Source organism: Frieseomelitta varia, unplaced genomic scaffold (genome assembly GCF_011392965.1).
Source record: "Frieseomelitta varia isolate USP_RPSP 00005682 unplaced genomic scaffold, Fvar_1.2 scaffold_576, whole genome shotgun sequence".
In the NCBI taxonomy this organism is placed as follows: domain Eukaryota; kingdom Metazoa; phylum Arthropoda; class Insecta; order Hymenoptera; family Apidae; genus Frieseomelitta; species Frieseomelitta varia.
In genome coordinates this window covers 66,335-91,106 of record NW_025110341.1, presented here as the reverse complement: position 1 = coordinate 91,106, position 24,772 = coordinate 66,335, and the positions used below count along the sequence as shown (strand labels likewise).

Sequence of the window (24,772 nt, the reverse complement as noted above, 5' to 3'; positions counted from 1 at the left end):
AATTCAGATTTTCATCTTTTTAAAAGTGTTTTATATTAAAATGAAATATCTAAGTATATAATTAAATAACTACTCATTTATTGATTTTACTTTAATTACTCGATCTTGATTACTCGGTCTTTATAATTCTATTTTAATAATGATATAATAGAAAAAATAAAATGTGCAAAATAGAATTTTTAATTTATTGAAAAATTGTTATTTAAAATTCTATAATATTTATAATTTACGTACAATTCACAATATAAATAAAAATGTATACTTGTAGAAAAAAATAATACAACAGAATTTGAATTAAAGTACATTATTAATATAAGAAATTTTGGTCATTCCACTTACAGTTGCCTATTCAATTGTGATTATGTACATTGCATTGAGTGTTAGGCTGTCAACGTATAAAAGTGTGAGTAAAAGAAGTTTGAGGAAGGGGAACGCGCATCTAAATGTATAGATATTAATCGACTCAGTGCGGATTTGATATCTAAAGGAGTAAGACTACTGACAAGCCAAAATAAATTCGAAAAATGGATATCAGTTCATTGATATATAAGTCATCGCAACAATCAAGTACAATTTCAACATTCCGTAATCCTTTTCCTCGCAGGCCTTGGCTCACTGATCATGGAGCTGCAGCGGCTGTCAGTAATAGCGGTATTAAAGGAATCGTAGCTGGTAAAATTTTTTTTTTATATTATAACATTTTTTATATTAATGACTTCATATTTAATATATGCTTAGTGATCTTTGTCACTTATTGAAGTGGTTCAGTAGAATGTAAATACATTAACATAAAAGAGGAATGTAAGTAAAACTATAGAGGAGTGAAAAAGATAGATAAACTGAGTCAGCGCATTCGACACATGATAGATTCAAAGATTAAGAAATGTTTAACCTTGGGGACACGCGCTTAAAGTATTCTTTTTTATTTTATATCATTTTTCGTGATTAATGAATTGTTTATACATTTTTCTTTTTAATGCGTATAAATGATTTTCATTAAGTTCTTTTTTAACGATTTTTAATAATTTTTTTAATAATAACAGAATAAGATATCAATGAAATTATGGATATATTTTAGGAGGCATTACCGGCGGTATAGAAATATGTATTACTTATCCAACTGAGTATGTAAAAACACAGTTACAACTTGATGGAAAAACTGGATCTGGTAAAGAATATTCAGGAATATGGGATTGTGTGAGAAAAACCATAAAAAATCGTGGATTCTTTGGTCTATATAGGGGTCTTTCAGTATTACTTTATGGTTCAATACCAAAATCAGGTGTACGTTTTGGTTCCTTTGAAAAAGTAAAAGAAATATTAGCAGATTCAAATGGAAAACTTACTACACAAAGAAGTTTTATAGCAGGATTATGTGCTGGTGCATCTGAAGCTATTTTTGCAGTTACTCCTATGGAAACTATTAAAGTAAAGTTCATAAATGATCAACGATCTGCTAATCCAAAATACAAAGGATTCTTTCATGGAGTACAAATGATTGTTAAAGAATATGGTAAATGGAATACTATATATTGTTTTAAATAGTTTATGCTAATAAATATAATTTTTTAATGCATAACATTTTTGTGTAACAATGTAAGTATGACTTGAAAAAGAACTAAACATTTGGTTATTCAATGCTCTAAGAACAAATAAAATTACTGTGAATCATATATGCAGCTAGTCTAATCAACTTTATTCAAGGTCAATTGAATAGTCTCAGTTTACAGTAAAATGAGTTTTTCATTCTTGTGACATGCAGTTATATGCTATTAGTTATAATTTTTAAATTATATATATAAAATATTATATATTATGTATCAAATAATAGATAAAATATAATTATGATTAATATTATAATAACAATTATAATTTTAATTATAACATTAAAGTTAAAATTGTAATTTTTTACTTATTAGGATTTAGAGGTGTATATCAAGGAGTAACACCTACAATTTTAAAACAAGGATCAAACCAAGCAATTAGATTTTGCACCATGGAAACGTTAAAAGATTGGTATAGAGGTGGAAACAAAGATGTAGCTATACCAAAAGTAGTTACTGGATTCTTTGGTGCATGTGCTGGAGCATTGTCTGTTTTTGGAAATACTCCAATTGATGTTGTAAAAACTAGAATGCAGGTAAATATTTCATTTTTATTAATCACTTATTAATCACTTAATTATTAAGTTACATATTTTTTTTTATATATATATATATATATGTATATATATATATATATATATATATATATATATATATATATATATATATATGTGTGTGTGTGTGTGTATGTACATAATATGGACTATATTTTTAGGGCCTAGAAGCTTCAAAATACAAGAATAGTATAGATTGTATGAAACAAATATGGATTAATGAAGGTCCAATGGCATTTTATAAAGGAACTGTTCCAAGATTAAGCAGAGTATGTTTAGATGTTGCCATAACATTTATGATTTACGATTCCTTTAAGGAAATTTTTGATCGACTTTGGCCTTGAAAATTATTAATTTTACAATTATATATTTTAAAATATCAGTGCAAATGTAGCTTTCATAATTTCATTTTTTATATAAGACATCTGTAAATGTACATGTTTAGAAATGCCTTTATTTCAAACATAATATATACCAAAATATTCTGTTGTAGTGGGCATTTGAACGAATGAAAATGAATAGATAGATGAAAATGAATAGACAATCCTACATTGAAAAATTCAGTTTTTATATTAATTATATCAATTTGAAAGTTACAATTGCATAGAACACAAATTTCATTACATATATTTTTTTATATAAATTTTTATTTAATACAGAAGGAAAATGGTGAATGATATGAATTTAGTACACAATTATTTGAATTTTTTTTTAAATATTTTTTTTGATTATGCATTAATTTATAAATTTTATTCAAAATACTGTTAAATATTTAACATTCCTATAGATTCAAATCATCGAATGAATTGAATGTTTATATTATGAAAGTGATTTGTACATGGTATACATAAGTTATGTAGATATATGTATGTATGTATGTATGTATGTATGTATGTATGTATGTATGTACATATATATCATTCATTCCAAGAAATATTGTACAGTTTCGGTACAAAAATATAAGAATTGTTAATTAAATAACGGAACTAATAAAAAATGTTTATTATATGAGCGAAGGGAAATAATTGTTTTTTTTATTAATTTTTTTCAATATAATAATATCAAAATAAAATTAGGATAGGTAAAAGATATAAAAAATTATTAATCAAAGACATCTTTATGTATATACAGATTTATTACATTCCATTGAATATAATTATCTTCGCTCAAATATTGTAATATATTTTAGCATTAATTAAACATAAAAATTTAATTATAATGGCTGTGACATTCAGATGGAGATAAACATGTAGTTCCTTTAAAATAGAGACTTTGTAATCTCATAATATTTACAAACAATCTATTTTATTACTTTAACAATAACATATAATGGTTCATGGTAGTTTGTATTATTTATACGTTCAAATATATATATATCTTTACAGCATTGTTTTTAAATTTTTTTATGGAAACCCATTACTATTTTTAAAATATAAAAAGACTTTAAAAATATAAAATAATTTTGTACCTAAAAATCATATATATATATATATATATATATATATATATAGTTAAAATAAAAAATATATATATAATTATTATTGTTCCACAAATAATTGTGATAAATAATTTCAATTAAAAAGAATATATTTGTAAAAAATAGTATTTGTAAACAATGTATTGATATAAGTTTGAAATTAATTTAGCATGATTACTAATTGTTTAATGTTATTGTTCATGCAGAATATTGTATACATTACATAATATTGTTATGCATATAAAATGTAATATAATTTTAAAACTACAGTTTATAAAACCATATACTTATGTATCATATATTATTTCAATGAGTGAATTCTTCATTTCTATACGTACATAGTCCAGGTATATATACGTACATAGCAGCGTAAATTTATGAGCTATACATGTAAGACCCAATATAATACAAAGATACAGGAGCAGACAGTGCCGGCCCCACTCTGGGCCCAAGGGGGAGCCTGGGGTCACATTCCAAGATGGCTGTGCCTGAGGAATGCAGTGGGTGCCCTCCTAAGACGCCTTCCTCCCTCCTTTTTTATTAATCGAATCAATTCATCTATCCTAGCGAATATTTTGATTATACTAGGACAAAGTAGTTCATTTCAACGTGTATCCGGTAAGTGCTGCCTGCGTTTGAAAGCAGCATTTTATAGAAAATAAATGTGAACGAGGAAAAGAAAGGTGGTGTGAGAAGACCTAGAAAGGTCTTATACTCTAAAATGTATGGTCTTATCTAATGAAGCTCTCTTGCTGCAGATAATGCTCATCCAGGAGGATGCTACCTGCTCGTCTTAAGCAATGTCTCATAGGGATATCTCTGAGGTAATAACAGGAATTTACAGCATATGATGATGAATATTACTATCATACTTTATTATTAAAATCGTTTAATTTTATAAATCTTATATTTTTTATTTTTATGTTATTATAAATTTTTTTATGTTATTATAAAATGGTCTGATATTTTTTTTGATGCGAAATTATATATTTCTTATAAAATAATATTTTTTAACTTTAATAATTAATGTTAAAATGAAATAACTCTAAAATATGAATGAAAATAGCTATTTAAATTTTTAATCATTATAATACATAATATAATTTTAAAATAAATATATGTAGTGAATCATACTTATATATATATTATATAAACAAATTATATATATATATGTATATATATATAAAATATTGAAGGTGGAGCCCGAAGGTACGTCGGCCTTGGCTGCTGGATCAAGATCATTGTTTTTAGAAACTGTACGTCGTAGCAATGCAGCATGTCAAAATGGTGATTATGCTCTTGCTGCAAGCTTGTATACAGAAGCTCTTGCTTTGGATCCACTCAGCCATGTGCTATATTCAAACAGGTCAGCTGCCCGTCTCAAAATGGGTTTATTTGCACTTGCTCTTCAGGATGCAGTTAGAGCTACTGAACTTAGTCCTCAATGGCCAAAGGTAATGGTTTCTTCTTTTTTTTTCTTGTTACTAATCAAATAATTAGCAAAATCAACCTCTGTATTAGGCATACTACCGTCAAGGAGTAGCCTTACAATGTTTAGGAAGACATGGAGAGGCTCTTGTGGCCTTTAGTACAGGTTTGGCACATGACCCTTCTAATTGTCAACTTTTGTCTGGTCTTGTGGAAGCATCTTTAAAATCACCATTGCGAGCAACATTAGAACCAACATTTCAACAACTACGTGCAATGAAACTTGATGAATCTTCTTTTGTTGTCATCTCTGTTGTTGGTCAAGAACTTCTTGGAGCAGGACAGTATAAAGCAGCAGCTGGGGTATTAGAAGCTGCTCTAACTATTGGTTCTTGTAGTTTAAAATTACGGGGTTCTGTATTTTCTGCTCTATCTAGCGCATATTGGGCATTAAATTCTTTAGATAAAGCTATCAATTATATGCAACAAGATTTAGGTAAATATTTAAAATAAATGAAATAATAAATATGTATCACTAGAGTATTTCTTTATATTCTAAATAAAAATATTTATAGGTGTCGCACGATCTTTAGGAGATACACAGGGTGAATGTCGAGCTCACGGAAATTTGGGCTCAGCATATTTTAGTAAGGGCAGTTTTAAAGAAGCTTTAACAGCACACAGGTATCAATTGGTTTTAGCTATGAAGTGCAAAGATACTCAGGCTGCAGCGTCTGCTTTAACTAGCCTGGGTCACGTTTATACAGCTATTGGTGATTTACCAAATGCACTTGCATCTCATAAACAATGTGTACAATTAGTAAAACAAATGGGAGATCGACTTCAGGAAGCTCGAGAAATAGGAAATGTAGGAGCAGTTTATTTAGCAATGGGAGAATTTGAAAGTGCTGTTGATTGTCATACACAACATTTGAGAATAGCAAGACGCTTAGGAGATCGTGTAGAAGAAGCAAGAGCTTTCAGTAATTTAGGTTCATCTCATCATTATCGTAGAAACTTCGGTCAAGCAATGGCTTATCACGAAAATGTTTTAAGAATAGCTCAAGAACTCGGTGACAGAGCAATAGAAATGAGAGCTTATGCTGGATTGGGTCATGCTGCAAGATGTGCAGGTGAACTTTTTATAATAATCAATAATAAGAAACTCAATAAACTAACTACTAATTAACATTATTGTTAACAGTAGTGTAATAAACTTTTTTCAAAATAAAAATATTTGTATTTAGGCGATCTTGCACAAGCCAAGCTGTGGCACCAAAGGCAACTTGATGTTGCTTTAGCTACAAAGGATAAAGTTGCTGAAGGACGAGCATGTAGTAATTTAGGTATAGTTTATCAATTACTTGGTGAACATGAAGCAGCACTTAAATTACATCAAGCTCATTTAGGAATTGCTAGATCATTAGGAGATAAAGCTGGTATGGGTAGAGCATATGGAAATATTGGAAATGCTTATAATGCATTAGGATATTATGAACAAGCTATTAAATATCATAAACAAGAATTAACAATAAGTAAAGAGGTAAATTGTTTAAGATATGTAATAAAAAATAAATTTAAGAATAAATTTATATTATAAAACATTATAAAAATTACTGTGTAATATAGGTCAATGACCGTAGTTCAGAAGCTAGTACACATGGGAATTTAGCAGTAGCATATCAAGCTGTACAGGGTCATGAAGCAGCATTAAGACATTATAGAGCTCATTTAGCTATAGCACGCGAATTAAAAGATACAGCTGGTGAAGCATGTGCATTACTCAATCTTGCCAATTGCTTATCATCCCGTGGTAGATTTGAAGAGGCCGTCCCATATTATGAAAATTATCTTATGTTATCTCAGGAGTTACATGATGTTGAAGGAGAAGCTAAAGCATGCCATTTCTTAGGTTATGCTCATTATTGTTTAGGCAATCATCGTGAAGCTGTTAGATATTATGACCAAGATTTAGCGTTAGCTAAAGATTTACAAGATAAATCTGGGATGGGTAGAGCTTATTGTAATTTGGGATTAGCACATTTAGCTCTTGAAAATTTAGATACTGCACTAGAATGTCAAAAATATTATTTGGGTAAGAATGTCTTTCATTTACATATTCATATTTAAAAAATGTTAATATATTTAATATTAATCAATTATTTTTGTATGTAGCTATTGCGCATATGACTAAACATTTAGCTGGAAAATTTCGTGCTTTGGGAAATATTGGTGATTGTCTTTTACGTCTTGGTGAAGCTGAAGAAGCGATAAAAATGCATCAACGACAATTAAATTTAGCACGACAAGCAGGTGATCGCAGTTTAGAAGCTGCTGCTTATGGAGCTTTAGGTATTGCACATCGGACAATAAAAAATCTTGATAAAGCATTAGGATTTCATACTCAAGAACTAACTTTAAGACAAGAAGCTAGTGATTTACGTGGCGAATGTAGAGCTCATGGGAATTTAGGAGCAGTCCATATGGCACTAGGTCAATACACTCACGCAGTAAAATGTTATCAGGAACAACTTGAAAGAGCAAAAGAATTAGCCGACTCAGGGGTTGAAGCGCAAGCTTTAGGTGAATTATATTTATATCTAAACTTGAATTTACAATAATAATACTTACTACCTTTTCTTTAAATAGGAAATTTAGGAATAGCTAGACTTAACATGGCACATTATGAAGATGCAATTGGATACTTTGAACAACAGTTAGCAACTTTGGAACCATTAACCACAGGCACAGCTCTACTGAATAAAGCTAGAGCACTTGGTAATTTAGGCGATTGTTATGAAGCTTTAGGAGATCCAGAGGAAGCTATTAAATGTCATGAGCAACAATTAGCAGCTGCTACGAAATTGAAAAGTATTAGAGAACAAGAACGAGCATATCGAGGTTTAGGTCGAGCTCGGGAAGCAACTGGAAATTTACAAGATGCTCTAGTTTGTTTTGAAAAAAGATTAGTGGCTGCACATGAAGTTGATAGTCCAGAATCGAGAGGCGCTGCTTATGGAGATTTAGGTAGCTATATTTTAAAACTTCTTTTTAATTTTTCTTTGTGTGTATTATAAATTATTAATCTCAATTATAGGTCGAGTACATGCTGCATTAGGCAACCACGAACAAGCTGTTAGTTGTTTATCACATCAACTAGCTCTTGCTAGAGGACTTGGAGATAAAGCTGCTGAAGCAGAAGCTGCTAGTGGATTAGGGGCTGTTCATTTATTAATGGACGATCCAAATTCTGCATTACGACATCATCAATTGGAACTTTCAATTGCCGAAGCTTTAGATGCAGCTGGGTTACAAGCTAGAGCTTGTGCAAATTTAGGTGTTACTCAAGAAGCTTTGGGACAATTTGAAGAAGCAATAAGATTACAAGAACAATCATTGAGTCTTGCAGCAGCAGCTGGAGATCAACCTGCAAGAGCAGCTGCATTTTCCAGTTTAGGTCGACTTCATCATTTATGTGGTGACCTATCACGAGCTTTGAGTTACTTACAATCTGGATTATCGTTATCTGAAGGATTAGGAAGAAGAGAAGAAGCAGCTAGATTAAGACACAGACTTGGTCTTGTTCATTGGGAAGCAGGAGAAGCAGTTATTGCTGTTGAGCATTTAGAAAAGGCGGCAAATTTATTAGAATCATTAGATGGTATTTCTTCAACTCTTATTTGTGGACAGCCAAACAAATTTGAATTATTATCAGAAACGTATAGAATGTTACAAAAAGTACTAATCAGTTTAAATAGAGCTGAAGAAGCTCTAAATTGGGCAGAAAGATCGAGACGAACTAAAAGTAATTGTTTGGATGATGCTGCGCATTATTCCGAAATTATTGATAGACAACGTGGAGTTATTTTATATTATAGGTAATTACCAATAACGAAAAAATGAAAAATTGTAATTCCATGATACAGGTAGTAAATATTAAATAACATTTCAGTGAAGTAGGATGTGAATTACATGCTTGGTGCTTAGCTCCTGGCCGGGGATTATTACGATTTCATTCTACTAGTTTGGATGATGGTATAGGATTAGAGAAACGAGTTTTACAAGCACGAGAAGCTCTTTTAGATGAAACAAATGAACTTGTTGAAGAAACAAAAATACCATCGAGAGGACATCATCTTAATGCTAGTTCATACAGTTTAAGCAGTCTGTTTAGTGTGGGTTCAGTTAGTTCACGAGCAGGAAGTGCTCGATGGGGGCGAGGAACCAAAGGACCCACATGGCAATCACCATTGCCAATTCAAGTACTTTACGATTTACTTTTAGCACCTTTTGAAGATCTTTTGCCACCAGCAAGAAAGGAATTAATTATGGTAGTGGAGAAGTCATTATATTTGGCACCACTTCCAGCTTTACAATCAAACCCTGGAGAAGATTATTTATGTGAAAGATTTTCTTTATTAGTAGTACCGTCTCTTGCAGCTTTAAAAAAGCGATCAAAGACTCCTATACCAGAAGGAGGTGCAACAGTAGCTGCGCTAGTTGCCGGAAATCCTGTTCTTCCTGAAGAAATTAGGGAAGAATATAGATGGTCTGAAAGTGTTGCTTCTACTGAAACAGAATCTGAAATTGTTGCTGAATTATTAGAAGCCCGTGCTTTAACTGGTAGGTATCACCATAAATTTAATTAGATTAAGTAAATAATTAAATAAATAATTTTCATTATTTTTACTGATAGGGACAGAAGCAACGAGATCAACTGTTTTAAGATCTTTACCTGATGCAGAATGTGTACATTTAACAGTACCAGTTTTTTGGAATTCTGCAAGTTTAGCATTAACTGCAGATCCTTGTGAAGATCCTTCTGTAAGACCAGAATATTTGCTAAGCTATTCAGATATTACAAAACTAAGAATAGCTGCTCGTTTAGTTGTAATATCCAGCGGCCACGGATGGAATAGTACAGAAAATACGACTTGTACGTCAGACGGCGTACAAAATTTAGCCAAAGCTTTGTTAAATGCAGGAGCACAATGTGTACTAATAGGAATGTGGGCAGTTCCACCTACAGCTGGTAGTATATTATTACGAGCATTTTATAGTGCTATGTTACAAGGTGCTAGAGCATCGAGAGCATTGGCAGAAGCTATGCAAACAGTTCAACATACAAGACATTTCGCGCATCCTGCAAATTGGGCTGGTTGGTTACTTATCGGAGGAGATGCAAGATTGTCAAACAAGGTATGAATCTTAAAAAATTTATTAAATTTAAGAATTCATATGTACATATAGATTTGTTCAAATCTATATTTAGGTTGCTTTAATGGGACAAGCATTGGCTGAATTACTACGTGGTGGTCCTGAACAAAGTCGTGATGCATTACGTGTAACACTTCATTTAGTAGAAAAATCATTACAGCGAATACACCGTGGACAAAAAAATGCTATGTACACAACTCAGCGTAGTATTGAAAATAAAGTGGGAGCAGCCACTGGTTGGCGAGAACTTTTAATGTCAGTAGGTTTTAGATTTGAACCTGCTGGAAACGGAATACCATCTTCTGTATTTTTTCCACAAAGTGATCCAGAAGAAAGATTAACAAGATGTAGTGCAAGTTTGCAAGCATTATTGGGATTGGGGCCATCATCATTGCATGCACTTGCTAGATTGTTGCAAGTAATAAAGGAATTTATTCTGATATTGTTAAGAATTAATAATTGATTATACATATTAAAGCACTTTTTATTATAGGTACCAGAAGCAGCAGAAGATGTCATTGCTGCGATGAGAAGAGCTGCGTGTGCAACAGAAGGTCAAGAAGTTACATTGCCAGTACAAGTATGGAGAGCATCAGGATCTCATGAATTATTTGCAAGTTTGGGCTTTGATCTCATGGAAGTTGGTCAATCAGAAGTGACATTAAGAACAGGAAAACAAGCATCACGAAGAGCTGTTCAATTTGCTCTTCAAGCTCTTTTAGCTTTATTTGGTAAGTCTGAAGTGATAATATAAATAAAAATATAAATATATCATATCTAAATCCTAATTATGTCATTAGATACCCAAGAAGCACCTAAAAGTTTGACTTTAGATTCTAGTAGTTCAATGGAAAGTTTAGCTTCTGTTACTCATATTGAAAAAAATGTCATAGAACGGCCTAGATTAGGAGGTGCATTTGCAAATTATGTTCGACATCGAGGTGAACCTGATGGGAAAACTATGGAACCACCAAATGTTCCAATTTCTACATCACGACAACCATGTCAAAATAGTGGAGGTATATATAATTCAACTAAAACTAAAATTTAAGTAAATGTTATAATGATATGCATATGTTTTATAGGTGAATCAGATGTTGCTTTCACTCCTAGTCCTCCCGTAGCACTCAATTTGAATCATCAAACACGTATCAGAAATCTTTACCCAGATCAAAGTATAAGACCAGGATCTAGTTCAAGCAGTTCAGTAACAGATTGGGATAATGGTCATGCAACAGTTTTAAGACGACAACCATTACCACCTTTACCAGCAACAGTACTAGAAAGATTAAGCGTACGAACAGAAATTGGATCCAATTCTCCAAGAAAACCTCGTCATCCTACAACAACTGATGATATTTGTTCTCAGGCTGATTCTACACAACCTGCAGAAACACATAATCAAAATTTAAGAAACGTAGCCACATCACTCACTAGTTTAACACGTGAATTAACGCCTACAATTTCAGATGTATACCATGAGCGAAATTTAGGATTAGGATTGGCACCATCTTTGTCAAAATTATTAGAAGAAGTAGGTTCTGTGACTGGAAATGAAGAAAATCAATCAACGCGAACAAATCATAATCAAACTCAAAATTGGATGCAAAACGAAGAATTATGTCGAAGAGATGAAGCTGATGGTAGATCTATTGCTGAGTCACAATGTAGTGCTACCAGCTCTAACAAAATACATCGGAAAGCACCTCCTCCTCCAGTGTAGATTATTTATATATTATTTATAAACATTAAATGAAAATAATTATAAATGAAAGTAATAGCACGAGGTACCAAAGAATGGAAGATATTTTATTGGAAACAAATTTTTAATTTTTTGTGATTCGAGCTGGGAATAATTTACAATAATTGCTTATTTTATTACAATATGACTCTAATTATGAATTTTTTGCATAATATATTTCCAAATATAAATATCAATAAATGCCATTTACTTACACTGATAATAAAATTCAATAACTAAACTAATTAAACTACATACAATGGCACCTAATGCTATACCCGTGTTTCTTAATGCAAAAGTGTATTATATTACCATTAAAATGGAGATTGTTCATATATGTTATATTTAAATTTATTAAATGAAATTTATTTTATATAGTGCGATCAGTGACTGAAGTAATATTTCAAATTAATAATCAAATTTGTATAAAACATTAAACTAAAAGATTATACTTTTTCATTTTCGAATATATTGATGCATTTTTTTATAAAATTATGCATCATTTTATAAAAATTATGTGTATATATTTATACTTACATCATCGACAAAATATGAAATTATTGTACTTAATTATCTTTTAGCATATGAATAAAAATTTAATAATCAGTAAAGCATCAAGAATTAAGTTAAAATAAAATACACTTAAAAGTTAGTTAAAAAATTAAAATACCTTTATTTTGTGAATTATTAAAACAATTTTAAATGACCTGTTACTTGATCTATCAATTTAGCTGGACCTGGACCAATAGCACATACTGTTCTGCTTCCTGGCTTTACTTGTGTATGTCCAGCATCCTTTATTGTATTTGCCAAAAGTCCTACAGCTCTAGCTTGTTTTGCTATTTCTTTCAATGCACTATTACTATCCACCTAAGCGTTTTGTTAATTTAGTAAAAATTTCAACATAAATTTCAACTTAAAATAATAATATTAAACATAATACTTTAACAGTAATTTTGGCTTGTCCACATTTTTCCCAAGCATGTAAAATTTCAGGATAGTTTTCAGCTGCTTTATAAGCCGCAACGGCAGCATGAGCACATTGTGCTGCAACTTTTCCCTTTCCCATTTTTAAGTCAGTTCTGATAACTAAAATAAGTTTGTAATTATCTGAATTCATCTGTTAAAATTAAAAGTTATTATTTTTATTTTGTGAATTTACTATATTAATTATACAGAAGTATAAATAAATTTTAATTTTACTTACTATGTCATTGACGTTACTATCATTATTAAACAATTGCAATCTTTTTCTACTTCTTCCCGCTATTATTTTATATAAACAGTAACCTATTATTGCTGCAATACTGAATCCTACCTTTGCATCAGTGACTTTAAGAATTATTTCATCCATCTTGCACAAGCTTATTGAAATTCTGTAAAATATCACATTATCATAAATTACAAATAGCCATAAACTTAAAATTTATTTAATTTTTCACAAAAAATTTAATTTTTAAAATAAATAAAAAAGGTACTTACATAAAAAAAAAATTTCATAAAACGTATGTTTTCTTACATTAATTTTTTATTTTGATATGAACAAAACTTAGGTTGTTGCTCCATGTACTAGCTTCTAAAAGGTTAAGTATCATTTTTGAACATATACAATATATACGTAATAGTATATCATATAGCACACAATGTACATAGTGCACCAATTGTAAACTATGAAGTATTGCATTAAATTTTAACTTATTTTCAAAAATACATAAAATAATATATTTTTTTAACATTTACAATAAATTCAATAAAAAAGTAATATATAACTTATACACGCACTCACAAATACATACATGAATTTTTGATTGACTCAAAAAATATTTCATGTCCTAGGTATTATATATTTTTATATTTTATTCAAAATATAAAACTGTTTGATAAATTTGAAAAGAAAATATTCTGTATGTTTGTATAGATTATTACACATGCATCTGTTGTGCAATAATTTCACTATGAACGCGCTACAAAGTTACAGCGAAGTGCGCCTCTAATAATGCGAATGTTTTCAGATTTAAAGTATTCTCAGTGACCCAAGCAGAAGACAAAAAAAAAGTAAAATTAAATGCGAATTACGGCGCATTCGTTTCTTCGTTTGTATATCTGTGGCGCGTTTTGGTTCATACGCGGTTCAACAAACACCCAATGTGGCGCTTGAGTTTGGAAGGTTATGGATTAAAGCTTCGGGGTGTGGCATCATATTGTGTTTTATAAAATAAATGAAATATTGCCTGCTTTTATGACGGATGAATTCATTTTCTAAACATAACGAATGTGAAGTATCTCCTCTCAACGGTGCGTGGTGATGCTTATAAAATTTCAACCACCGTTTGAAATTTGCTTTTCGAACGGAATAAAATTTTTTAAATGTACTTATGACGATATCATGTTTTTTGGTGCTTTAATCTGAAATCTGTGTTGTTTGAATGAAAAAGTATAAAATTCAAGAATGCTTTTAATATTTTTCAATTAATTTACATATTGATGCGTATTTATGTGTAACGTTGACACAAGGTAGTTGATTGTTGCTTGGTAGGATACGGTCCATGAAATCACGTGTATTAAAATCTACGTGGGATGTTGGGCGCTATCACCCCCACGAACCCCCACGAGTATACCGAAATGTCTCGGTTAGCCGACTACTTTGTTGTGGTCGGCTACGACCACGAAAAAGAGAGTAAGTTATTATTTTTAACAGAAGTTATATTTAAAAAAATATATCGACATTATTGATACAAATTTAATATGTATAACAATAAGTAATCATTTTATAATAAATATTTTGAATATATATGTTCAATGAATAATATTATTCAAAAATATTTTTGACAAAGATTTTTATTTGTATGTTACTAAATTATATACGTTTACGAAATTAATACTGTTTATTAAAGTATAATACAATGTATAATATTATTTATGTTTATAGGAGGGGGTATAAGTAATGGAATCATTTTACAAAGATTTCCAGAAAAGGATTGGTCGGATACACCATTTATAGAAGGCATAGAATGGGTAAGATTTTTCTTTATTATATTTTTACGTCTTATATAATTTTTCTTAAATTAATTTTTTTTCTTTGTAGTTTTGTCAGCCACAAGGATGGGCCTTATCTACAGAAAGACAAGAACCACGATTTTTTGTATCTATTTTAACTGATATTGATGCAAATCGTCATTATTGTGCTTGCATGTGTTTTAATGAAACAGTATCTATTTTGCCAAGTAAGCCTGTAGATGAAGAAGAAGATCCTGTAGATGGTGATAGTCGTTCCTTGGTTAGAACAATACCCGCAATTGCACATCACAGCATTATGTATGCACCTAAATGTCTGGTGCTGGTTTCCAGACTTGATTACATTGAAACTTTCAGAGTATGTAACATTTCATGTATTTTAAAAACATGATTATATTTCTACGTGTAACAATATTTTTATATTGTTGATTCAGAATTGCCTTGGTATTATATATACAGTGTATGTAGAAAATCTTGGAATACCATTAGAAACTCTAGTAGGAAACATATTAGGTTGTATACAAGTACCACCCGCTGGTGGGCCTCAAGTAAGATTTAGCATTGGTGCAGGTGATCGTCAAGCACTTCAACCTCCAATTAGTCCTTCCCTTCCAATAACACACAGTAGTGTAAATCTTTTATTTCAACAACTAGGTAAGAGTAAAACAGCTATTATTATAAATATACTTTTGTACATATTTTTCACTAAAGTATATTTATATTTTATAGGAATCCGTAATGTACTAGTATTATTCTGTGCTGTTATGACAGAACATAAAATACTTTTTCATTCTGCAAGTTACTCACGATTAACTGAAGGATGTCGTGCTCTTACTGCACTAATGTATCCATTTAGATATACGCATGTTTACATTCCTCTTTTACCAGCAGCTTTAGTTGAAGTACTCAGTACACCTACTCCGTTTATAATGGGTGTACATAGTTCACTGAAACATGAAGTTGCAGAACTTGTAAGATGTTTAACAGAGTTATATGATATTATCTTTAATTCTATTGTATTATTTATTAAATGTTATATCCTTTTACAGATGGATGTAATAGTTGCTGATTTGGATGGAGGTTCTATTATGGTTCCAGACGGGGTTGCACTTCCATTACTTCCAGAACCACTTCTTTCACAAACACAAGATGCGTTATCTTTAGTATTACAACCAGAATTGGCCTGTGCAGATTATGCTTTCCCACCACTTGCAACAAGAGCTCCTCACTCTCCTATGTTAGATAAAGAATTACGAGCAGTTTTTATGAGAACTTTTGCTCAACTATTGCAAGGATATAGGAGCTGCCTAACATTAATAAGGATTCATCCTAAACCTGTCATAACATTTCATAAGGTTTTTAATTATTATTCGTTTTATTACACTTCACAGTGTATATAGATACAAGAAAAACATGTAAATTATACTTTTTATTTCTAGGCAGCTTTCTTAGGAGAACGTGGCTTAACGGATTGTGATTTTACAACTAGAGTTCTGGATTGTATGTTTTTTACTTCCTTTATTGCAGAAAGGGGACCACCGTGGAGGCCTTGTGATGTATGGGATGAGTTGTATAATAATTTAAGTGATCAGTTAAAACAAGAAGCACAAGATCATAGTAAGTAATACTAATGAAACATACAGTTAATAATAACGAAACATATAAAATATTTACAATAAATATTATTTCGATATTAGGACTTATTTTAACACATATTCAAGAATTAGCACAACAATTGTACACAAATGAAAATCCAAATCCACAACCATATGTACAAAAAATTTTAAAACCACCTGAAGGGGCATTTGCTAGAATACATCAACCACTTTTACCGCGCATTAATCCAGAACAAGTTCAAGCAATTATAGATGAAGGTCTTGCCAAAAATAATCTTAAAGTTAGGTTTGTATTAGAATTATATTTTTATATATCATATTTTATATCAGTTATCTTAACTATAATATTTTATACTTACACTCAACATTTTTTGTACAGATTATCATCATTAAGACCGTCACAGCCTCGTATTGTACCTATGGGTCCACATATTTCATTTGTTCATGATACTAGACATTTGGTTAGCAATTCTGCACGTAGACTGGAAGTTCTGCGTAACTGTATAAATTGTATATTTGAGAATAAAATATCTGATGCCCGTAAAACATTTCCAGCTGTTTTAAGAGCCTTGAAAAGCAAAGCTGCTCGTTTAGCACTTTGCATGGAATTATCACAGCATGTTGTTGGAAACAAAGCCATGTTAGAACATCAACAATTTGATCTTGTAGTTCGGCTAATGAATTGTGCATTACAAGACGATTCATCCATGGATGAGCATGGAGTTGCTGCTGCACTTCTTCCCCTTGCTACAGCATTTTGCAGAAAACTTTGTACAGGAGTAATTCAATTTGCTTACACTTGTATTCAAGAACACCCTGTATGGCAAAATCAACAATTTTGGGAAGATGCTTTCTATTTGGACGTTCAGAAAGATATCAAGCGTTTATATCTTCCTGGTGAAAATTCTCCACCACGGCTTATAAATGATGGTATATTAAGTCCTATTAGTCCACGCGATGGCAAGGAATTTCCATTTCGTGATCGATATTCAATTTATCAAATTCAAGAACCATCAGCTCTTGAAATAGCTGCTGAACAAATGAGGATTTGGCCAACAATCGATCCAGAAAAACAAAAGGAACTTATTGCAAGTGAAGAAAGTACTATGTATAGTCAAGCAATTCATTATGCAAATAGGATGGTTTATTTATTGGTTCCATTAGACATAGGGGCAAAAACACATCGTCAAGATAATATTTATGATGATGAAAGAGCAAGTAATAGTATTACAAATAGCGTAGCAAGCGATAGTGGTGATGCAGAGTCTGGTTTTGAGGAAACTGATCCTGGGGAAACTGGTAGTGCTGTTATTCGGATGGTTTCACGATTTGTAGATCGTGTTTGTACTGAAGGAGGTGTAAGTGCTGAACATGTTAGATGTTTACATCAAATGGTTCCTGGCGTTGTTCATATGCATATTGAAACTCTTGAAGCAATACATAGAGAAAGCAAAAGATTACCTCCAATACAGAAACCTAAAATTCTGACGCCTAATATGTTACCTGGTGAAGAAGTTATTATGGATGGTTTGCGTGTTTATCTTTTACCAGATGGCAGAGAAGAAAGTTCGGCAGGATTACCAAAGATACCACCACTTTTACCAGCAGAAGGAGCAATTTTTCTTACTAATTATAGAATTGTATTTAAAGGAATACCTTGTGATCCATTTGCTTGTGAACAATTAGTAGTGCGTGCTTTTCCTGTAACATCTTTAACTAAAGAAAAGAGGGTTGCTGTGCAGCATTTAGCACATCTAGATCAATGTTTGCAAGAAGGTCTTCAATTACGATCATGTACTTTTCAATTGATAAAATTGGCTTTTGATGAAGAAGTTACACCTGAGAATATTGAAACTTTACGAAAATTAGTCCATAAAGCTCGGTATCCACCACATATTTTTCATCATTTTGCTTTCAATGGACAAATATTAGTTACTCAGACTGCACATCATAAAGGAAAGGAAAAAAATGCTACTCTTAAGTATGTAACTTTTTATTTGAATCCTTTCGTATTTGTCATATATTACAATAAAATAAATCTTGTAGAGGGTTTGCTAAGAAAACACTTTTGAAGACCGCACGTAAAGCTGGTTTTAAACCAAAGCAGTCGTCTAAAAGACAAAAATATGTCTTGCCAAATATGAATATAATCAGTAATAATAAATATATGACATCACCTGGTCGAATGAGTTTACCAGTAACGGATAATAATGATTTAAGTCATGATGATGATCTTAGTGGTAAGTTAAATGTTTAACATTCTTGATATTCTAATAATCTTGATATTCTACAACTTTTATAGTAGATGATTTCGAAATTCCTGGTATTGTAACTCAGCCGCCAACGGATGCTAAAACTTTAGAACGTTTATCGGAACGTAGTTATGTCAGAGATTGGTATCGATTAGGATTATATTCAAATGGGCCACACAACAATCGTAGAAACGAACCATTTCGATTATCTTCTGTGAATTGTGCCTATATGATCTGCAGAAGTTATCCTGCACTTCTTATAGTTCCCTCATCAGTATCAGATGAAAGTATTCGTAGATTTTGTCGACTTTACAGACACAATAGAATACCTATTGTTACATGGAGACATCCAAGAACAAAAGCATTGTTGATTAGAGGTGCTGGTTATCATGGAAAAGGTGTCATGGGCATGTTAAAAGCTCATCCAGCATCCGCTGGTAATTTAAAAGGTATTTATTAAGAAATTGTTTTAACACATTTAATTTTGTATAATGTTATACTATAATGTCGTTTTATATTATTAGCAACATCTTCAGAAACCACATCATCTTTAGAGCAAGAAAAATATATTATGGCTCTTGTAGCTGCTACTCCATTATCTGCATTAAGACAAGGTTCTGCTTGGGGAATGTCTGATAGTTCTCTTAGTATTGATTCTTTATTATTAGCTGCTGAAGATCGCAATGCCACACCTGAACAATCACGAAGAAATCCATTTAATAAAGCTATTGGAACATTAAGGTACGTACGTATATATATCAAACATTTTAATATCAAAAATTTTATGAGATAAATAATAAATTAGTTAAGTAACATATATATTATTCTATACTTTAGTTCATCGGGAGGTAAGGGACCTAAGAACTTTGGTCGTTGGGGTTCATTAAAAGATAAAAGACATAATTCCCAAGTCTCTTTAACTTCAGTTCATCAACGAGGAACTGTCAGACATTCTGCAGATTCGGACAGCGGTACTGAATGTGTTCATACTTTCCAACGTGCTGCATTATATATTCTTGGTGAAAAAGCTCATATGAAGGTAAGATAATTTTAATTTAAAATTATTCTAGATGTAATTTTAATGTAATAGTAATTAATCGTTTGAATAAAAAAGGGTGTTAAAGCGGAATCAGCGCCAAAAACAGACTTCATTCCAGTGGAATATTACGATGTAAGACATACTAAAGCTGCATTTAAAAAACTTATGCGCGCCTGTGTTCCCAGCTCTCCAAATGTAGAACCTGATCAAAGTTTTTATAAGTATGTATAATTTTTTATTATTTATTTAGAAGAAATATGATTTTATTAAATACGATAATTTCTGACAAATAATATTTGATGTTTTAGATTAATTGAAAACTCAGAATGGTTGCAACAACTTCAAAATTTAATGCAATTAGCTGGTGCTGTAATAGATTTAATGGATGTTCAAGGCTCATCAGTAGCTGTTTGTTTAGAGGAGGGTTGGGATACCACAGCAACAGTGTGTTCTGTTGCTCAAGTATGTCTTGACCCACATTATAGAACTATTGAGGGTTTTCGGACCTTAATTGAAAAAGAATGGCTCGGATTTGGACATAGATTTGGGCATAGAAGTAATCTAGCAGCAAATTCTCAAACTACAAATTTTACGCCCACTTTTCTTCAGTTTCTTGATATTGTGCATCAAATTCAAAAACAGTTTCCATTAGCATTTGAATTCAACGAATATTATTTAAAATTCTTAGCGTATCATTCAGTTTCTTGCCGTTTTCGTACATTTTTATTGGACTGCGAATTTGATAGAGTAGAGTGTGGCATTACTGCTGTTGAAGACAAAAGAGGATCATTAACAAGTCATCATAAAGGTGTAGATACGGGTAGTGATGATGAAACAATTTATCCTGGAGGTAGATTAGCAGGAACAAATACAGGATGTAATCTTGGTCAAAGTATATTTGATTATATTGAAAAGCAACATGCACGGTGCCCCTTGTTTTATAATTTCATGTATACTCCTAATACTGAAAATGTGGTATTAAGACCTGTATCACATTTGCCAAATCTCGATATTTGGCAATACTATCTAGAAGAAGAACTAGCTCATGGACCTGCATATGATTTAGAGGTATTACAGCAAGATTCCCAACAAGAGGAAGAAGCAGAAGCTGCTGACGGTGTAGTTAAAAGTAATCGTAAAGTAGTTACACAAGGGTAAGACTAAATTTATGTTATATTTTTCTTCTTTTTTTTATTTATGTATATTTTTCTTTATATTATTTATATGAATTGGTTTATTTATATTATAATATATTATAGGTATGATGGTATAAGTTCAATGGTACCCGATCAATTTTCTCATCTTTTGGAAGAGATTCATAGATTAGAAACTGAATTGGGTCATTTACCACAAAAATGGAAAGTTCTTTGGGATAAACTTGAACTGCCAAATACAGATTCACTTGCTGTTAGTAACAAACATTCTAATTATTTAATGATGTAATCATGTATATATGTATGTATGTATGAAGTAAAACTAATAATCTCTTTGTATTCTATATTTAGAGGCATGCATCATTTAGTACTGCATTAGTCAGATATCATGGTCGATTGATTCATAAACGTTCTACATTAGAGTTACTTTTAAGAGGCAAACTTGCTAGTGGGAGTACTTCAGGGAATGATGGCTCCGTTTATGCACATCCCCATAGGTAATTTTTAGTCACTTTGTTTAAAATAAAATAAGCTGAGTAATTTCACGTTCATATTTTTAAAGATTCGAAAGATTAGATTCAGCTACACCAACTCATTGTGATGCTTGTTCTGGTGTATTATGGGGACCGGTAAAAGCTGGTTTACGGTGTGTAGATTGTGGCCATGTATGTCACGATAAGTGTGCTGATGCAGTACCAAAAAATTGTACGAAGTATAAAACAGTAACTGACAATTTACAAACACATACACTTACGCGAAGCGGTGGTGATAATGGAAGTGTAAATTCAAGTACGAATTATAACTCTATGAACTTTTTGTGAATTATGATGTATTTTATTGAACACTGTTATTTGTTGTTGTATTATTTAATAATATTAACAATTCATATCTAGGTGTTACTACAATACAAACTTCCTCGCAACAATATTACGAACAATTCTCTAGTAATGTTGCTGAAAATAGAACTCATGAAGGTTACCTTTATAAACGAGGTGCTTTGCTGAAAGGTTGGAAACAAAGGTGGTTCGTATTAGATTCTATAAAACATCAATTAAGATATTATGATGCCATGGAAGATTCTCATTGTAAAGGATATATAGGTATGTGGAAATTAATTTAATATACTGTAACACAAATTTATAAATATTTATAATTTTGCAGATTTAGCTGAAGTAGTATCTGTAACTCCAGCTCAGCCAATGCCAGGACCACCAAAGAAAACAGATGATAAATCATTCTTTGATGTAAATATCTTGTTTTTTTATTTTTTATTATAGTATCTTTTCAAAAATGAAATTTCTATATTTATATTTACAGCTTCGTACAAATAGACGAACATATAATTTTTGTGCTGGCGATGCAGCAACAGCGCAAGAATGGATCGAAAAAGTCCAAGCGTGCTTACAGTAGCTTGATTATAACTCTAATTTAAATCGTGCAAGTGACTGATAGATTAAAACAGATTTTAATTTTGTTACATACTATTGTATAGTCTAATAGTACGTATTATAGACTGCAGTAATTTGCTTTAAATATTTCAAATCCAACAATTGTTGGACTGAACAGTATCATAAATTGAATGTGATGTACTCATATCTTTGACATAGCGTTATTACATAAATGTAACTATATATAATTATGTTAAGTTTTAATTATTTCAACTGGAAGATAACAGATCATAATATACTCAAGTAAACGTTAAATTTTTTTATTTTGTTCATTATGTTTTTAATATGTATAAATGAATATAAATAGAACGTAAAATATGTTTAAATGTTAAATGAAGTACCTATTCTGCGAATTATTATGATATTGTTAGTATTACTCTTATAATTGGAACAGTTATGATTTTGCTTGTTAAAAAATAGAATGCGAACGAAAATAAGGATATATTTTCTTCTTGAAATCTCATATAATATTTGTTCAGTAATTCTACTATGTTTATTAGTAAAATTGAAATTAGAAGAAGAGTTGTATATGGTTATTCTTCTATTTATGGTATTATTCGCACGAAATATATTATTTTTTTATGCTCGTTGCACATATTATGTATGTAGATTTTCAGATAAACGAAATATTTTAAATTCAACTAAAACAAACAAATTACGTAACAAATATTTTAAACATTATGTGCTCACAGTTCATTTGATACTTTGTTAATATCGTTATGAAATTTAAATATATATATATTCAAAAATAATGTTCCAAATTTTATAATAATAAGGATTAAAATGAAAATTGCTTTGTATTTATTAAAGTGTCTTTGTTCTAATGTGAATTTTTATTTCAAATTTATACACTTTAAGCATGCACCGTGTGGATTACTCCTGGGATAGGTGCTGGAACTAATTTATATTGTTGTCCTTATCGCAAGCTGTAGCCCTCTTTGCCGCGCGAATATGTCTGTCCTTGTCGTGCGCTATCGCCCTCCTTGTCTACCGCGCGTATATGTCTGTCCTTGTCCCACGCTATCGCCCTCCTTGTTTATCGCGCGTATATATCTGTCCTTGTCGCACGCTAGTGCCCTCCTTGTCTAATGACGCTAGACAAGGAAAGCAATAGTGTGCGAGGCAACCTTCGAGCTATGAAAAAAAGAATGCAACTTTTTACACACACGTTTTTTCTAGGACAAAACGCACATAGAAAGAAAGCAGGAAGCCAAATTTTAAGGAGGCATATAAAAAAGTTTGCAAATTATTCCTCTTAATTAGTGCGAATTGTCACGAAATGGACATAGTGGCGCCATCTAGCGGTAACTCAGTGGTACTATTTATAAAAATATTTATTTCTGCATTTTACGGGTCACATAGGGTATGAAAAGAAAGCTAAGGGTCTAATTAGAGTAATACAATCGCCAAAGTTCACAATTCATTTCGCTAAATTAGATTTTTTCGCAAATGAAAATTTCACTGTTTTACGGGGTTGAAGGGATTGAAAGTGTTGATGATGCGAGGATAATACAGGATGGTAATGCGGGTAAGGTGAGGAAAGGATGTGCGTTTCGTTTGAGTCGCTGCCTAGACTCATCAGTGGGGCTGATGGCAGCGACCCTTTACCCAACTTGTTGTTCTAACTACTCGCTAGGCTGGACGGTCACCCATCCTAGCGGTGTTCCGCACTCTGCTTAATCGAATATCAATTGATTTCGACGCTAGGCGCACAGCCACTTGCGGCTTGTACAAGTTGATGTTCGAAACTCGTACTCGAGGAACTATAGGTCGCTACAGGGTTATAGCGATTGTGATAATTTATATTTGTATCACAATGCTATAAATAAATAAATAACTCCGTAATTGATTTTTGTTGTTTATATAAAAATACCAATATCACAAAATATACAATTACTAATAATTTAATGAAGTTTACATAATAGAATTTAAATGACGAAATGACGAAATAACGAAATAACGAATGAATGAAGATTTTCTATTATGGCTACAATATATATAAGTGGCAGTAAACATTTCCATGGTGATAAATAAACTATCAATTTACAATTTATAATGTCGATTTACAGGAATCGTACTTTTCGACAGGATGATTGTATAGATGGCGTTACTGTAGATTTTGGAGATATATCGGTCGCTACAGGGTTGTAGCGACCTATAGTTCCTCGAGTACGAGTTTCGAACACCAACTTGCACAAGCCGCAAGTGGCTGTGCGCCTAGCGTCGA

At 31.4% G+C, this 24,772-nt stretch overlaps 4 protein-coding genes across 8 annotated transcripts; 3 read left to right on the top strand and 1 right to left on the bottom strand.

The window, feature by feature from the left end:
• Positions 1 to 392: 392 nt before the first annotated feature.
• Positions 393 to 3,545, top strand: LOC122534090 (putative tricarboxylate transport protein, mitochondrial). Of its 2 annotated transcripts, XR_006307830.1 has the most exons (5): positions 393 to 672; positions 1,079 to 1,513; positions 1,920 to 2,140; positions 2,320 to 2,585; positions 2,621 to 3,545. XR_006307830.1 is itself a non-coding variant. In XM_043664402.1 (4 exons), exons 1-4 carry the CDS (start codon positions 525 to 527, stop codon positions 2,500 to 2,502), a joined length of 987 nt encoding a protein of 328 aa, XP_043520337.1. In that variant the 5' UTR covers positions 393 to 524; the 3' UTR covers positions 2,503 to 3,545. The 2 variants fall into 2 exon arrangements, 1 of the variants encoding a protein (XP_043520337.1); XM_043664402.1 differs by having other exon boundaries at positions 2,320 to 3,545.
• A 480-nt stretch (positions 3,546 to 4,025) lies between these two features.
• LOC122534079 (tetratricopeptide repeat protein 28) lies at positions 4,026 to 12,411 on the top strand. 2 transcript variants are annotated; one of them, XM_043664381.1, is made up of 16 exons: positions 4,026 to 4,253; positions 4,394 to 4,459; positions 4,832 to 5,089; positions 5,157 to 5,559; positions 5,639 to 6,196; positions 6,311 to 6,606; positions 6,693 to 7,158; positions 7,239 to 7,646; positions 7,713 to 8,090; positions 8,161 to 8,941; positions 9,016 to 9,686; positions 9,760 to 10,262; positions 10,336 to 10,698; positions 10,774 to 11,011; positions 11,081 to 11,299; positions 11,366 to 12,411. In XM_043664381.1, exons 2-16 carry the CDS (start codon positions 4,436 to 4,438, stop codon positions 12,001 to 12,003), a joined length of 6,204 nt encoding a protein of 2,067 aa, XP_043520316.1. In that variant the 5' UTR covers positions 4,026 to 4,253; positions 4,394 to 4,435; the 3' UTR covers positions 12,004 to 12,411. The 2 variants fall into 2 exon arrangements, with proteins under 2 accessions (XP_043520316.1, XP_043520317.1); XM_043664382.1 differs by lacking the exons at positions 4,026 to 4,253; positions 4,394 to 4,459 and having other exon boundaries at positions 4,832 to 4,922; positions 5,002 to 5,089.
• A 259-nt stretch (positions 12,412 to 12,670) lies between these two features.
• Positions 12,671 to 13,642, bottom strand: LOC122534082 (peptidyl-tRNA hydrolase 2, mitochondrial-like). Of its 3 annotated transcripts, none has more exons than XM_043664386.1 (4): positions 13,509 to 13,642; positions 13,229 to 13,400; positions 12,965 to 13,144; positions 12,671 to 12,891 (listed from the first exon to the last, which is right to left on the bottom strand). In XM_043664386.1, the coding sequence occupies exons 2-4, from the start codon at positions 13,373 to 13,375 to the stop codon at positions 12,709 to 12,711; spliced, it is 510 nt and encodes a 169-aa protein (XP_043520321.1). In that variant the 5' UTR covers positions 13,376 to 13,400; positions 13,509 to 13,642; the 3' UTR covers positions 12,671 to 12,708. The 3 variants fall into 3 exon arrangements, with proteins under 3 accessions (XP_043520321.1, XP_043520319.1, XP_043520322.1); XM_043664384.1 differs by having other exon boundaries at positions 13,229 to 13,397; positions 13,504 to 13,637; XM_043664387.1 differs by having other exon boundaries at positions 12,965 to 13,141; positions 13,229 to 13,397; positions 13,504 to 13,634.
• A 383-nt stretch (positions 13,643 to 14,025) lies between these two features.
• Positions 14,026 to 23,362, top strand: LOC122534081 (myotubularin-related protein 13). Its single transcript, XM_043664383.1, has 21 exons — positions 14,026 to 14,698; positions 14,951 to 15,036; positions 15,107 to 15,394; positions 15,471 to 15,690; positions 15,766 to 16,007; positions 16,086 to 16,391; positions 16,476 to 16,653; positions 16,734 to 16,938; positions 17,032 to 18,633; positions 18,699 to 18,892; positions 18,955 to 19,353; positions 19,429 to 19,645; positions 19,742 to 19,943; positions 20,019 to 20,164; positions 20,252 to 21,097; positions 21,203 to 21,350; positions 21,449 to 21,594; positions 21,660 to 21,886; positions 21,991 to 22,197; positions 22,259 to 22,341; positions 22,415 to 23,362. Exons 1-21 carry the CDS (start codon positions 14,599 to 14,601, stop codon positions 22,505 to 22,507), a joined length of 6,135 nt encoding a protein of 2,044 aa, XP_043520318.1. The 5' UTR covers positions 14,026 to 14,598; the 3' UTR covers positions 22,508 to 23,362.
• The last annotated feature ends 1,410 nt before the right edge of the window (positions 23,363 to 24,772 follow it).